Source organism: Symphalangus syndactylus, chromosome 5 (assembly GCF_028878055.3).
Source record: "Symphalangus syndactylus isolate Jambi chromosome 5, NHGRI_mSymSyn1-v2.1_pri, whole genome shotgun sequence".
Classification (NCBI taxonomy): domain Eukaryota; kingdom Metazoa; phylum Chordata; class Mammalia; order Primates; family Hylobatidae; genus Symphalangus; species Symphalangus syndactylus.
In genome coordinates this window covers 111061471-111078956 of record NC_072427.2, presented here as the reverse complement: position 1 = coordinate 111078956, position 17486 = coordinate 111061471, and the positions used below count along the sequence as shown (strand labels likewise).

The 17486-nt window shown below is 35.7% G+C and overlaps 1 protein-coding gene across 1 annotated transcript in view; it reads right to left on the bottom strand.

Annotated features, from left to right (window-relative positions):
• The window catches only part of TMPRSS15 (transmembrane serine protease 15), a 136198-nt gene that overhangs the window by 69632 nt on the left and 49080 nt on the right, over positions 1–17486 (bottom strand). Inside the window, exons 11-13 of the mRNA XM_055279329.2 lie at positions 11640–11745; positions 11190–11340; positions 9128–9263 (exon numbers count right to left, since the gene is read on the bottom strand). Of these exons, the coding sequence (XP_055135304.1) occupies positions 9128–9263; positions 11190–11340; positions 11640–11745 (393 nt within the window). The remainder of the gene's footprint in view (positions 1–9127; positions 9264–11189; positions 11341–11639; positions 11746–17486) is intronic.

Genomic DNA, 17486 nt, shown 5'->3' with positions numbered 1-17486 from the left:
GAGAGTTTGTGGGAAAAAAAGGAACACTTATAGACATTTGGTGGGAATGTAAATTAGTTAAATTATGTAGAAGAAAGTGTGGTAATTTCTCAAAGACCTAAAGACAGAAATACCATTTGACCCAGTAATTCCGCTACTGGGTATATACCCAAAGGAATATAAATCATTGTATTATAAAGACACATGCACACGTTTTTTCATTGCAGCGCTATTCAAAGTAGGAAAGACACTGAATCAACCTAAATGCCCATCAATGATAGACTAGATAAAGAAAAGGTGGTACATATATACTGTGGAATACTATGCATTAATAAGCAATAGTAAGATCATGACATTTGCAGGGACATGGATGGAGCTGGAGACCATTATCCTCAGCAAACTAACACAAGAACAGAAAATCAAATTCTGCATGTTCTCACTTATAAGTGAAAGCTCAACGATGAGAACACATGGACACACAGAGGGAAACAACACACACTGGGGCCTTACCGTGGGTGGAGAGTGGTAGGAGGGAGGGGAATCAGGAAAAATCACTTGTGAGTACTAGGCTTAATACCTGGGTGATAAAATAATCTGTACAACCAACCTCCGTGACACGAGTTTACCTGTGTAACAAACCTGCACTTGTTCCCCTGAACTTAAAAGTAAAAAAGAAAATTGAAAAAAAAAATAGATACGAATTTCTCAAAATTTCTTTAGTATTCTTATGGCCCTTGTGAATCTTCAAGAAAGCATGATAGTGCACAGCACTTCCCTAAAATTATTTGTACAAAGGAACTTTTTTTGTCAAATATCTTTTATAAATAGGTTTCATAAACTAAGGTATAAAATCCCTACTGTAGAAAATGTTTACTTAAAATAAAACAAATTCAATATTTACCACTCTCTAACAAGAAAGGCTAGTAAATCATTTAATTCTGCAATTCTTGATTTTCCTTTTTTTTCATTTTATTTATTTATTTTTTGGTAGTCTTAAGGGGAAGCTTCACTATTCTGCACATTGATAGTAAGGAAAGGGAGACAAAGTGAAACTTCATTTGCTTAATAAATGCTTAATCAATGCCCTGATCTGGTAGCCAACATTGTGCAGAAGCCAGGTTGAGACGGGTAACTTATTAAGGCAAATTTATTAAAACAATAGAGCACAGATCTTCCAGCTCAGAGTCCGACACTTTAATTAGGTAGATTAACTTTATAAAATTCTTAACATACTTTGTTGTTTCATTTATTAGAAACAAATTCTAAAGTAATGTAAAAAATCATCAACTATTTTAAACATTCTAATTGTATCTAATTCTTGTTACCATTATTATGTTTTAAAACAAGACCAAAAGAAGAAAAGTAACCTCATTTGAAGAATGCAGAAAACTGGAATAAATATATTCTTTTCTATTATGAAAGGCATATAATACTGAGATTATTTACCCCCAATAAACTAGAAATCAGATTATGGGAGGGATAATTAAGTGTCTCTACATCTATGACAGTGTTGATAGCCATACCCTCTTCCTTAATCTCTCTTTCATATGTCATCTGCCTTATTTATGTAAATCACTTGAAATTCATGTGCATCTTCAAAGTTTATATGTAACACACTGCTTAGATTTGCCTTTCATGATGCATATGATGGGACAGAGAAGCCAATTACTCCCACTCAGTGTTGGGATCCTTGCCAGCCTGTCCTGTTCTGTAAAGAGACAGGGCATGGTCCTGTTCTACATGCCTTCCAGGGCCAGGTTTGTCTAGACCAAGATGAACTTATCAAAATAATAAAATGTTTTACCAAATCTTGCAAAGTGTTTCCATGCATGTTATCTCATATGGGGAGAGAACATAGTGTATAAGAGGAGGATTTGTTGGAGCTGCTGGATGAAAATTGGGGCTCTGAGTTAGTTGTCTTGGAGACAACTAGATATATATTGAGGATTTTTTGGATTGTTGTAAAATTAGAGATAATTTAAGAAATGTTCCTTTGCATTACCTGCCATACTTAGTACTGGTTTTCAAGGCAACCTTGTGGATTAGGTAATTACTATTATTATTTCAGTTTTAAATGGAAAATCTGAGAATTACAGATATTCACTTGCTTGTTAATGCCATACACAGCCACCTAGTGTCAAAGTCAAGACCTCATCATGGTTAATCTCAAGCTCATCCCACAGTAATTTACTGTCTCCTATTGGGTTGATTAAACTTTGGATAATTTCCACCATCTGGTTCACACTGCCATAGGCAGGGTTTAAATTGAGTCTCTATAATTGGCACTTGATATGTATATAACACAAAAAGGAGGGCAGTGGATGAAAGCACTGACAAGTAAGGTCAAGGACGGGTAAACCTAGAAGACGAGATTGTACACGGGGTGCTGAGGAAGGCATGTGAACCAAAGAAAGGACAACAACGAAGAATAAGGGAAGTTCTCAACAGGAAATCATGATTAATTTACAAAGATTTCAGAAGAAGGGTCTACCACAATCTTATAACCTCTACATACACACGGCACATTTAATTTCAATAATTCTACATTGCTATGAAACACTTCTTTTAATCCTTGATGAGACCAGTGAAGAAGGGAATGTGTAACTAACTGCAGGGACAGATATTACTCAGATACAAGACTGGGAAAAATTAACTTCGTATTTCACAAATTTAGCAGTGGCTAATACTGGGTTTTTAAAAAAAAATTTTTGTATTTTTGTTTTTTACCATTATTCTTATTTTATCCTCAAGTAACAGGAAAAATGTAAAACCTTATATTCCTGATACAGTAAATAGCTGATATTTGGAAAATGCATTGGATTTTGACATAATTGAACATTTAGTGTGCTGTACTTAAAGATGAGTAGGTAGGATGTTAACGAGCACATAACAAGAACTCAAACGTTGTCAAGTGTAATAGTTAAGCCTGTCAAGGCAGGCAGTCTACTGAGGATTTCTCCACTAAACACAAGTCTTGGAAAATGCATCCCTTTAAAATACTTAAGTACTTTTTGAAATGCATTTAAATTATAATTTATTATCAAATAACTGACCAATAAGACATCTCTGATCCCTGGCATGATAAAATAGATCAGTTACTCTCTGCATATAAATGACTGTAAAGAATTGGCCGGGCGCAGTGGCTCACGCTTGTAATCCCAGCACTTTGGGAGGCCGAGGCGGGCGGATCACGAGGTCAGGAGATCGAGACCACAGTGAAACCTTGTCTCCACCAAAAACACACACACACAAAAAATTAGCTGGGTGTGGTGGTGGGCGCCTGTAGTCCCAGCTACTCTGACAGGCTGAAGCAGGAGAATGGCGTGAACCTGGGAGGCGGAGCTTGCAGTGAGCTGAGATTGCGCCACTGCACTCCAGCCTGGGCGACAGAGCAAGACTCCATCTCAAAAAAAAAAAAAAAAAAAAAAAAAGAATTGGTAAAAACACTTTAAGTCATTCTAAATATGATGACACATTTTAATGGTGATGTTGTTCTAGCAGAGATGTGGCATGTGCTTCTAATAGAGAAACAAAAGATTCATGAAATGTAATTCCAGATACCACAGTCATGCTGTGCCATTAGGTAAAACATCCTCAGCCAGGGAATGAGAGTAAAATAGCCTGTCTGGTATAGGGAATTACATTCATTTATAGTGTTAAATTCCTTCATGTTTTTTTTTTTTTTTTCTGGGAGCTCTTCTCTCAAACACTTGTGTTCTGATTAATTTCTTAATATGCCAACAGGGATTTTCACTGCATATACTATGTAAATAACATGCAGTATTTGGCAAAGTGGTTGCCAAGGATAGATATTTTCCTTGATGCATGTCATTTTTACTCCATGCTTAAGCTTCTGATGTCCATGAAATGTGTGTTAATGCAGAGGTGTTTACTGAGGGGTGGAAAGGAGAAGAGCCTAGCTTTCATCTACAATAAGAGGGTTTTACTTAAAGATATTTATGGCAAAACAGGAAATGAGAATATGGGAAAAATAGGTTTTTGATTGATACTTTATGTGACAGAATTAATAGATGTAGCATGAGAAATAATACCTCCTATTGATTGATATTTGAATATATAAATAGTGGCTAATTTTCAAAATTGGCTATTGTTTTTCATCATTATTGTAATAGATACACAAATCTTTTGGTATTACAAATAGCATTTTAAACGTTTAGGTTGTAATTTAAAGTAAAATGTTCCATAAAATTTTGTGTTCATTTTATCAAAATTTATATTTTCATTAACAAGTTATAGTGATCATTCCTGATATAAATATTTTTATTAAATGTGTAACAATAAAGTTCAGATTTTTATTCTCTGTACTCTAAATTTGGTTATTAATAAAAATCCAGACAATGAGAGCTCAAAAACGTAGGCTACTAGTTTGTTTTGTTTTGTCTTGTTTTGAGATTGAGTCTTACTCCCTTGCCCAGACTGGAGAGCTGTGGCTATTCACAAGCATGATCGTAGTGCACCCGAGCCTTGAACTCCTGGCTTCAAAGCATTATCCTGCCTCAGGCTTCTGAGTAGCTTGGACACAGGTATGTGCCACTGTGCCTGGCTCAGGCTATTAGTTTTAGAGGTAAAATAATTACAACAAAATAAAACAGCCCAAAACACACTGATACAAGTAAGCAAGCAGTTCTGCTGAATATGGCCATCAATTTCAAGAGACATAGAGAGGTAGACAGGTACTGACTGATTCATATCTACATGAAGAACTAAAGTAAGATTATTTAGCTCTAAGTATTAGGTCACATCTACAAAACTTCCCAAATTAACTTTTTTTTTTTCTTTTCCCCAGAGAGACAGGGTTTCACCATGTTGGCGAGGCTGGTCTTGAATTCCTGGCCTCAAGTGACCTGCCCCCCTCAGCCTCCCAAAGTGCTGGGATTACAGGTGTGAGGTACCGCACCCGGCCATGCCAAATTACCTTTAATTTACATTTGGAAGTAGAAAGTGGCTTTAAAAATGGCGAAATAAAGAAAAACTGTGGAAATAAAGAGTGCATATTGAAATATCTAATACTATAGCTAGGTGTTTTGTTTTCGTTTTTGTTTTTAATTAGTATTAAAAGCCCCAGAAATAAGCCAGGGGACTGAAATGTGGATTTTGTTTTGTATACACCTATTTCTATTCAGTACGTATCTTGTCATGAATCATCAAAATTGTTTTAAATTGGCATGATCATCACGTAATGGAATGTTTACTCTCTTAAAGTGTACTCAGTGCAATCCCCACATTTAAATTCATTTGTACCAACGTCACAGAGCAACAATTGTAGAATTGATGCAGCAGAAAGTTATTAAAGTCATGAAATGGAATAATCTCTGTGATTATGAAAGCCGAACTTACATTTCCTCAAACTAGGCACAATGTGGGTTGCTAGGAAAGAGGGAGGAAACTGAGCTTTATTACTCAGTCACTGATCTGGGATTGTTTTCTTCTTTAAGTGCTCTATACGAAGCCAAAGAAAGGCTATTAGCCAGTCAGCCATGGTTTCCTTTTATTAATGCTTAAACAAGTCATTGATCTGGAACCAAAAAAGCTCTGCTCAAATAAGAATTTTACTGAACCAATTGCAAATGGCATTAGAATGAAATTGTTCAGAATACATTTGATGGTAATTAACGTTTTCTGCTGTGAAAAATATTGTCTTGAAGTGAACCATTTGGAAACTGGAACAAATAGACTCCGGGCAGATTCTAAAGTCTATATTTTCAAATCAGATGGGTTATTCTTTCATTATAATTTCCTTATTGTTAAAATAGACAGGGACACCAAGCTTGACATAAAGGTGTTATCTTTTTCTCTTTCTGATTGGAATATAAATATGAAGACTATAAGGGTCGTATAGATACATTTTTAACTTAAGAAACCATATTTAAAATTTTGTTTCTATGTATGATATGATGTAAAAAAGTTACTTCAAATTTTCTATTTTAGGTAGTGATGAGATGTTGCTACATTTTAAATATCAGATCAAAGAAACTGTTACTTCCTCCTAGAAAATTTTTCTTCTTTATTATTTATGAATAAATAGGGGAACAAACTAGCAGAAAGAATTATCAAGAAAATCTATCATGTTAAATGATTGAAATATCAAAATAGCAAAATGTTGATGATATTTGGTATCTGTAGGAATAATTAATATTTATCAAGCAAGCCATGATTTTAATGATGCTGAATGTTGTTCTTGCAAAAAGACTGTTCCATATAATAAATAGGTAGGGTGTGGGCCACCTACACAAAATGAAGCGAGACAATTATTTTCAACAATGCCACAAATCCCAAATTACTGCATTTATGTGGGTATTTTTTCCTACATCCATCCCTACCCTCATTTCCAAACTTTAGTTTTGGTACCAAAATTTTGTTTAACAAAAGTTTCATGTCACCAAAATAAGAGTATCTCCAAAATAGAGAGAGACAGAGACAGACAGAGACAGACAGAGAGAGAGAGATAAAGAGAGAGAGAGGCTTAGTCCATCTCTAATAGTATTTACTGATCACCAATTATTGTGATGTTAGGAATCAATCATACACTGGTAAAGCAAAGGTAAATTTGACCTAGTTTGCTGTGAAGGAACTCACTTCTTGTCACAATTTTATGACCAATATTATTCCATGAGAACGTATGGTACTTTCCTGCTTTTGCATCAGTTTTACGAGTATCATTCCGTCTTTTATCTGCACGCTTCCTTAAAGCCTGTTTCTGCTCACATTTTTTTTTCTCCAAAGTCCTCCATCACTTACTTCTCTCATGTATTACTTTTAGGGGCACATAATTATACATTGCTTTAAATATTTATTTATATATTTTTTCATGTATTAATGGTTATTGCTACATCTTACATTTCATCTGCAGTGTTTAGCAGATGGCAGATATTTATACAATTTGAATGAATGATTAAATATTGAGTAATTTATATATATCTCATAAAAGCATCTAAACATGTTAATACACAAGAGAGTAAAAGCAAACTAATCTTTTGGTGGAATGTAAGTGCTCATTCAATACGGTGGCATGGGATAAATATGACAATATAACTACTGTCTTCAACCTAATGGTACCTCATTTGTTACATGTTCTCAAATACCCATAATTAATCTTTAGAGCCTTTTCATTGTTAAAGCCATTCATCTGAAAAGTCTGCTTTTTTTCCTTGAAGATTGGAAGCAGAAAAATATATAGTTTTGGAAGCAAACCAAATTTGGATAGGCTCTCCAAACTGATTTGCTGATATAAATTTGGTAAAAGTATTAAGTGTGCTTGGAAGGAAATGAGAAATGGAAAAAGTACTGTGTTTGTGGGATCAGATCCATGCAGAACAAAACACACATGAGGTTTAACCCAAGGAAAGCCGTAGAGCTAAGTCAGCTTCCAAACACCACAATCCGAAGAAAAAAGCATTTTTTTTTTTGCATATAAACAACAGTGTAGTGAAAAAATTCCTGTAGAAAGTCAGTGGACGTTTGTAATTATTTATTATCATAGGCATTTTTCTTTTTCTTTATTTTTCTGTCAAACCCCTGATCTGAAAGTATTATGAAGTGATCGTCTTCTTTGACATGGATAATATGAATGGTAATGGGTTTTGTTCTGAAATGTCATACTTCCAGTTTGACTTAAGAGCACACGTAGACACAGGCTCGATTTGGTTCTTTTGAGTTAAAAGATCCTGTAGGACATTGTGAATCTTGGTCACTTCTCAGCAGTAACACATGAGTGGCTTCATGAAAGGAACATATTCCAAAGCCTTACAAACGTATTGTGATAGTTAATATTGAATGCCAACTTGATTGGACTGAAGGATGCAAAGTATTGTTCCTGGGTGTGTCTATGAGCGTGTTGCCAAAGAAGATTAATATCTGAGTCAGTGGACTGAGAAAGGCAGACCCGCTCTTAGTCTGGGTGGGCACAATCTAATCAGCTGCCAGCACAGCTAGAATAAAAGCAGGCAGAAGAACGTGGAAGGATTAGACTGGCTGAATTTTCCAGCCTTCATCTTTCCCCCATGCTGGATGCTTCGTGCCCTCAAACATTGGACTCCAAGTTCCTCAGCTTTCAGGCTCTTGGACCTACACCAGTGGTTGCCAGAGGCTCTCAGGCCTTTGGCCACAGACTGAAGGCTGCACAATCAGCTTCCCTACTTTTGACGTTTGGGGACTTGGACTGGCTTTTTTGCTCCTCAGCTTGCAGATGGCCAATTACGAAATTTCACCTTGGGATCATGTGAGTCAATACTCCTTAAAAACTCCATTTCATATATACATCTATCCTATGAGTTCTGTCCCTCTAGAGAACGCTGACTAATACAGGCACTATTTAGGACAAAAAGATTTTAGGTGATCTAGGTCTGTATGTTCAAAGTCCAGGCTTGATTAGTCATTGTTATTAAATTATTTTAAAATAGACACAGGAGGTTTCAGACTTAACTAAACTCTTAAAATTACTCCTTAAGAAGGCCACAAAAACCTCAAGGCTCCCTCCCCAAAGACTACGGACCATGCCACGTGGCAAGTACAACATTTGTTTGTATTCCAGTGAAAAAAAAATGGAAACCAGCTCCCTTTACTACTTTCAAATATAAAAAGATACTAAAATGATCATTACTATGCTCGATAACGAAAAGTGATTTTCGTTGTAGATTTATGTGTAACATGTAATATTTTGCTAGCCTCCATTTGGCTTATATTTTAAAGTCTTTGATTTTCAGGAAAAATAAATAACAGTAGGTTGAGATAATGAAAATAAACCAAAGGAAGATCTACCTGAAAATAATTATTGTTTTTTGTTTTGTTTTATTTTTCTAGAGACAGAGTGCTACTCTGTCACCTAGGCTGGAGTGCAGTGACATGATTACAGCGCACGACAGCCTCAATCTCTCGGGCTCAAGAGGCCCTCCTGCCTCAGCCTGTCTGGTAGCTGGGACTACAGGCATACACCACTATGCCCAGCTAATTTTTGTTTGTTTTGTTTTGTAGAAACAGAGTCTCCCTATAATCTTCAGGCTTGTCTCAAACTCCTGGCTTCAAGCAATCCTCCTGCTTCAGCCTCCCAAAGTGCTAGAATTTTAGCTGTGAGCCTCCACACCTGACATTAATGATTTAATAAGACAAAATACACATAAAGGTTACTTACTAGGAAGTTCTGGTGGAGGAGTTGGCACCAAAGTTGGTTCTGGATAAAGACTCCCATTGCAAATCCCATATGTTAGGCTAATGTCATCCAATGCAATATCACTCAGGATCTTCTTTTTAAAGGCATTAAAAGCAACCTGCAATTCAGAGAGGCATATGAATCGATTTGATTCCATTCTAATCTTCTCTGACTTGATTCTTCTTGTGAGCCCAAGAGATTCAATATTGTCTAGAGATTCAATATTGTCACCTTGAACTACATGGTGACCATTACTAAATAGTGAAATCTTGACAGATCATGCTTTTAAATTCTTCTGCTGAACCCAACTCCCTTATTCTGTGTTCACACTGGCTAAATTTCCAGTGATGTCTTCCTTCTGAATTGGTCAATATTGTTACAGTTTCTATCTCTGTCTGTGTCTCTCTTATGATATTGTCATACTCCATTGTACTCTGTCATGCATATATATCATCTGGCAGGAGAAAGCAATTTTCTCCCAAATTTCTTCTTTCAGCAATATTAAACATTCAGGTAGTTTTCTGCCTTCTTAGAGCATACAAAGCCTGAAGAGAAAACACGCTGGAGGTGAAGGGGATGAGAGAGAGTATGAGTATAAAATGATCATTCATAGTTCACCCAGGGTGTTGATGTGGGATACTGTGCAAGGGTGGTGCCTGGAGGACACAGAACCAGACTCAGAAGAAAGGTCCAGTGGCCAGAGGTAACATATTAGGTTCTCAGGAACAGTGGGTATTTTAGCTGTACTGTCCTTGATCCTGTGCTGTGTAGAAGAGGAAAGACATAAGTTGAATGTCTGCTCTATGCTGTTTGCTATTCTAGGCACATGGTATACATTGATCTCATTTAATTTTCAACACTCATTCATTCACTCATTTGTTTATTCACTCCACCTACTTCATGCCAGACATTACTCCAGTAAGTATTATTTTCTTCCTTACACATATGACCTAATTAAATTTCAAGGAGACTATGGTGACTTGCTCATGATTTCACAACAAAATGGCAAAGCCGAAGTACACATGTCTGTAGAACTTGACAATCTGGCACCACCTCATGAGCTGTGAGAAACTGGATCCAATTATATTACTTTAGAAAAGATGCTCAGTGAGTGTAACCGCATTTGGCCACTGCAATACTGACTTCCCCTTCTGCTGTCTCTTTTCTCCCTGGCCTTTCCTTACCCTTCTTTGAATTATCAGAAAACAAAATTGGAGAGGAAATGTCCCATGAAAGGATCAAATAAGAAGAAAAGAAGGAAAAAGGAAGAGAAGGAAAGAAAGAAAGATGGGAGGAAAACAGTTGAGAGTCATTAATTATTGCCTACCTTACACCAAGTCATGGGGAAAATCTGAAGCTTTTGATGATGGCACTGTCTGTCCAAATATACATCTTCTGAAAGTGATACTCTTGTGTTTGAAATTACCCATTTAAAACATTATTAATTTGGTCAAACTAATAGCCTCTATTACGCCATATTTTAATTGCAAAGACCCTCAGGAAGAGAACACATTAAAGTGTTATTTGAAAAATTAATTCACCTTAATGTGAAATAAATGATCAGAGACTTCCCAATGATACAGCTCATATAATTTGTTTCTAAAGGAAATACGTGGAGATTAAATCGGAGTGGGGCAGGGTAGGTGGATGCCGATGGGCATAGGCATAGAAAAGGGCAGGGTTGACCTAGGCGGTATTTGTGAAAAGCTGAAAATTGTAGGTAGTCAGAGGACTTAGAGATAAATGGTTGGCCTATGCTAGAATGTTGCTGAAGGAAGATGAAATATTCTAAAAGGCTTCGATGTATTTTATGGACCATTATAAGCTGTATCTTCATTAGTACATTGTTCCTCAATGATAGCTTTTAATAGGCTATTGAATAAATGAAAATAAAATACTCAAAGATAAAATGTGAGGTAGATTGGGCAAGTAGAGAAAGTGACTTATCTTCAGAGAATAAATTAATTTTTCACTGTATCATTCTAAATATAATTGTACCACCACAAAAAGAATACAAATATAAATAATAAAATGTTTTGCAAACCTTAAATTTAACTGTTTCATTTAGGGTTACTTGTCCATAATTCCAATTGTCTCCATAATTTCCTTCCTTTTGGAAAACTGTCTTCTCCATATTTTGGTCATTGCTGATATTAATGCTTAATTTATGGACATTTTCACCATACATATGATACCTAGTTTGGAAAGAAGCAAAAATGTTTGGATTCCTACAACATTAGAATGAGTCCCTTTCAGAGCTTTTCTAAATTTTTTACTGTCTTTGAAATAACCTTTTTTTTCCTTCTGGGTTTTGGAGTTGCTGGGGATGGGGAGAGGTGTCTATCAATGTTTTGTTGCTTATCAATTGGGAAAAGTAATAGTATATGCATTAAAACTTTAGCCAACATCTTAGTGAAATATGAGCCTGATGGCCTGAGCAAGGCAATGTTACCCATTAAAAAAGACAGCGTTTAAAGAGGTGTCTACAACATACCAGAAACTAAGGCAAGCTGGCTCCGAAGTGGGGTCCAAAGGGAGGCTTAAAAGTCCCACTCGTTCTTGTCTCCCTCCTGGTCCAGTTGGGGTAGAAATGTAAAATCCTGTAAAAATATCAAAAAAAAATTTATTTCACTTAAATATTGCATTTTCATTGTGTGACATGTAGACTTTGTAAGCAGGAAAGAAAAACTTTAAGAAGAAAGGTTAGGGAAACATATTTTAATATAGCGGACAGGACACTAGACTGAAGCTCAGAAAGCAGTATTTTCGCCATAACAGATTGTTATTGACAAAAATAGCTTAACACTGGGCCTCCCACTTTATTAAACAAGAGCCTCGAAGTGGAGTACCACCAAGGATATATAAAATTCTGACTTATTATGAGTCACTAAATTATCCAGTCCAATTCCTGACTTAATTCTAGTTTACTAGATATTTTGATTAATTCACATGAGGATATTTAGAGATGCTGGTGGACTAACTCAGAATATACACGTATATTTAAATACAAATTTGAAGGCAAATTTAAGAGTTTCTAAGACTTTCAGTTTTATATTTCACTGAACACTTCATTTCTCTAAATAAGAACTTGCCTTATTTTAAAACAGTCCTATCTTTCTTTATTCCTATGAACGATAACTAATCAGATCACCGAGAAGCAGGAAGCATGCTAATCCATATAAAAGCTTTCAAAATAGCACAAGCCACTGCATAAAGTGCTTTTTGGTCTGAAATTCATTATTCCAACCAATGATTTCAGTCATTTGAAGTTTGTGAAGGGTTGTTGGGATAACATCTTGAACATTTTCTTAGGGGAATTTACTTCATTCTTAGTTTCCTGCTCACATATTATGACAGGAAGCAAGAATCATGTAACAAAATATTATATAAAGAAAATGTGATGTTGGATTAATCTAATTTGATTGGAATGAAATTTTTTATGAGATGATGAAATTTAGTATTTACTTGAAATCAAGCATCTTCTCTCTTGTGCTTTCCAACAGAAAAATGCAGGCAATGTTGCATATAAACTTTAAACTCATTCATTTATGAGATGCAAAGTAAGAACACGGCATAAAGAAAAGAAGCTAGTAGAACTGCCTGTAGATATATCAATGCATATTTGGACTAGAGAGGCAAAAATTATTCAGAATAAATGAGTGTTTTATCAAGGTGAAATTATGGTCAAGTGGCTTAATAAATGTAATATGTACACATTCATTTGCTTTATATGGCAAACTTAATAATGTGTTTAACATTTTATATTATTAACACATTACTCCTATTTTATATAATGCTGTAATATTTCACGAGTACATATCTTAGCTATTTTGTTAGTGTTCTAATTATATGACTGAATGGAGAAGAGTGGCCTAGATACAGAAGAGAGGTCCCAGAACCCACTCTCTAAATGCACAACTCCAAATCGCTTTTGAATTTACCTTACTTTTGATTACTTAGAACACAATTGGGGAAGAAATAATTAAAATACCACTGAATGGCTGGGCGCGGTGGCTCACTCCTGTAATCCCAGCACTTTGGGAGGCCGAGAAGGGCAGATCACGAGGTCAGGAGATTGAGACCATCCTGGCTAACACGGTGAAACCCCGTCTCTACTAAAAATACAAAAAATTAGCCGGGTGTGGTGGTGGGTGCCTGTAGTCCAACTACTCGGGAGGCTGAGGCAGGAGAATGACGTGAACCCGGGAGGTGGAGCTTGCAGTGAGCTGAGATCGCACCACTGCACTCCAGCCTGGGCGACAGATCGAGACTCCATCTCAAAAAAAAAAAAAAAAAAGAAAAGAAAAAAATTCCACTGAATATCATGAATAAATACTCAAATGGTTAGCCTATTCAGAAAAATTTCTAATTCGCTGCAATTATATAAACACACATCATGCTCCTATTTATGTTTGACCATGTTCACAGTCCACAGTTATAATTAATTTGAAATATTTTGAATCTGTTTTTTGCTTATTAAGCAGTGATATATTTGGAGTTTTCAGTATGATCAAAATATGATGTTATGAGTTCTTTTGTCAGTGATCAGGTAAAACATAATTGATTATGTAGACTATAGTACATTATAAATCTTGCCTAGAGTAATTATCATAGAGAATGGCGTATTATTGAATATAGTAAAATAATATGTAACATTAAATTGCCATTTTTGTGATATCAGCTACATTCTTTAGTTAACAAATTAGAAGATAAATAAAATCCTTCATAAAATGCTAAAATTTAAGAGTAGAGATCTGTAGTTTACATAAAACTGTACTTAGTCTAACCACTAATTGTCCTTAAATTTCATCTATAACATTTTGCTCTAAGGGATCACTTGATCTCTGGTTAACAGATGCCAGATGCAGAAATTATTGTATTCCAAGGCATCCCATTCCGCAGGATTAGAAAATTATTTTCTTTTTAAAAAATAAGCTTATACGCACCTATTATATCTAATTTTGCCTTGTGGGACTATCTACAATATATTTGTTAGCTCTACAAAAGTTTCAAGGCCACTATTACATCTCTCCTAAGTCTTCTCAAGATCATCCATCACTTTTTTTTCCTTAAATAATTTTATTAAGGCACAGTTTCAGTTTGCTTCTTTAATTTGAGAAGCTGTCAATTAGCTGTACATTCAGTTGCTTCCACTTAAAGTATGGAAACTCACATTCACACAACATGTCTGTTGGGCTATCTCACCAGGGAGCAGAGTAGAAACATCCCAACGCATGGAACTATTACTGAAGACAGATCATCATTGTCACTATTTCCAAGTGCATCTCACTTCTAGCTCTCTGACTCTTCTTGGGAATCATCTCTTACACCATTGCTCAATAATACTTTCTTATGCACAATCAAATTAGCCCCTTACTCAAGATCTTTTATTATGTCTTTATTTCTTATTAAACCAAATACAAATACAGTCTGATATTTGAGGACCCTGTGTTATGACCTCAATGTCATTTTCCAGCCATTGCACCTATGCTTCATCTGTTTCCTTAGAGCACTTCTGCAAAATTAGATAATTTTAATATTTCCAAACACCTAGAAATTTTTTGACACTTTGTGTCTTCTTTTTTTCTCTTTTATGTCCTTCCACTTCCCCTTCCAATTGTACCTTGTCAAAATCCTATCAATTTTTTGGGGTCATTTAAATCAAACTGTCATCTCCTTCAGAAAGCCTCCAATTAAAAGTGACCACTTTTTCTTTTGAATTCTCAGTGGCACTTTGTACTTCTCTGATGTCATTCGGTATATTCTGTTGTGCATTTTTTTTTTTCTTGAGATGAAGTTTCACTCCGTCATTCAGGCTGCAGTGCAGTAGCCAATCTTGGTTCATTGCAACCTCTGCCTCCGGTGGTTCAAGTGAATCTCCTGCCTCAGCCTCCAGAGTAGCTGGGACTACAGGCTCACGCCACCATGGCCAGCTAATTTTTGTATTTTTAATAGAGATGGAGTTTCACCATGTTGGCCAGGCTGCTTTCAAACTCTGCCGCCTTGGATGTGTTGGGATTACAGGCATCAGCCACTGCACCCAGCCTGTTGTATATTTTATTTATGTTTATATGTGACTTTTAAAACTTGCTAGAACTTTTGGGAACAAGACAGACACTTTGTTCATTTTTTTTTCTGTCTTGATATGAAGTAGCTGTCTGTTGTTTAATATATTTTTGTTACAGATTTGCTTTGCTTTTAAATTTATTAAATTTCTACACAAAAGGAATAATTAAAGAGATTTTTTCATAACCACATGGGAATTTATATGGTCAAAAATAATTTCTTTTAAAACCCTTTGACTTCCTTGAAATGTCTTCTAGAGCTCTTAGAATCAATCTCAGTCAACTTAAAACCCAGGATATTGGCCAGCCATGGTGGCTCACATCTGTAATCCCAGCAATTTGGGAGTCCAAGGCAGGGAGATCACTTAATTTAAAATAAGAGGTCACCTTATACTAATAATAATGACAGCTGTGGTGGTTTTTACAAAAAAGAGAAGGGGGAGTTTGACAACATAATGAGGCCCCATCTCTATAAAAAATTAAAAAAAAATTGCTGGGTGTGGTAGCATGCACCTGTGATCCCAGCTACTCAGGAGGCTGAGCTGGGAGTATCTCTTGAGCCCAGGAGTTTGAGGCTGCAGTGAGTTATGATTATGCCTCTGTACTCCAGTCTGGGAGACAGAGTGATCCTGTCTCTAAACAAATAAATAAGCCCCAGAAAATTGAATACATTTTGTTTACTTAAGCATATAATGATCTCTTTTTTGAACTATTAGGTTTTTCTTAAAACTTCTTCCCATCACTTTTTTCCTGCTTATCTCTTCATGAATTGAACCTAACCTCTCTCCACCCAACATCCTAATTAAAAAGCAAAACTTCTGAGCATGTGCTGATCTGATACAGAGACAGCAGAAACTGGAGAGATAGTAGAAACTGGAGAGATAGTAGAACTTCCTGAACTCCTGGAAATCCCTGTGGAGAAGGAAATAGGCCGATACAAATTGTTTCATGATTTGTAAGTACATATGTAAAATTAGCTGAACCTAGTAGATAAATATTATTAAAAGCTTAAACTGATTCATGGCCTAAATTCAGTCAGATTTTATCAATTTTAGAAAGTAATATTATTTTCTAAAATTCAACATCACAGGAAAGATAAGAAAATAAAAATATTACTTTTAAAACACTAAAGTTACACGTATTTTAGAAAAAGTTTATATGCTAAGTTAAATGAAGATATCTAAAAGAACTAATATAATTTTGAAAATTGAGCAGAGTAACTATTTTCCTCCCCAGTATATGACTTAGAACAGTACCACTGCCAATGTATGTTTCTTGAATACTTTTGCAGTATGAAAAGAAAGTGGTTATAATACCTAACATTTATATAGCACTTCCTATGTGTCAGGCATTTTTCAGAATTTTTTTCTAAACATAGCAATCAATTTAATGTTTATTACATGCCTTTAATGGCAGGTCCTATTGTCCTCAACCTCGCTTTCCAGATAAGGGAATTGGGGCAGAAATAGAAGATAGGAAACTTGCCTAAATGGCAGGGCTAAGATTTAAACCTGGCTAAGACTCCAGGGTCTATATTTTAATGGTTTTTACTACTAAACCATACTACCTCCCACGGTATTACAAACAACTGCAATTTCATTGGGAAAGGAAAGGAAAGAAACATTTTATTTGAGCTATGTAGTCCTCTGCGACTCCTACATTTCTGAAGTTTCCACATTATTATGAACCTCGTTTTTCCTGAGCCTTCTGAACGAATGGGCTACTTCCGAGCACCTCAAGATGCTGTCCTGCCTCAACACCACCTTCTCCACCAATTCCTTTTGCTTCTAGGAGGTACAGAGAAACCCTGACTGCTGACAATACAGAGATTTAGAAGCCATTGCTTCACCAGGAGGCAGTTCTTCAGAACGACTAGAAAAGTTAAGAGCCTTAGGTGTTCTTACATAAAGCAGTACTAATTCAAAGTTTATCTGTTTCATTTAGTCTTTTATGTCACTTAATGTAAAGGCAAAGAACAAAACAACAACACAAACAACAAACCTGCCTGGATAAGAGGAACATGGAGAAATATTTAATTCTCTTTCATTTCAGAGATAGGATGTTCTGACACATAAAAAAGCAGACTAGAAGAAAAACGCCCTTTGGAGAGGAGTGACTGGCTGATTATGAAATCACAGGTATGGGAGTTGGAGAGGACCTGTTAAACCCTATCATCTGTCCTCATTATATGACTTGTCTAATTTTAAATAACTCCTGCTACTACGCTTTCTCCTGAGACTTCATTTCAGACCCGACTATTTAAAACCTCCACTTGA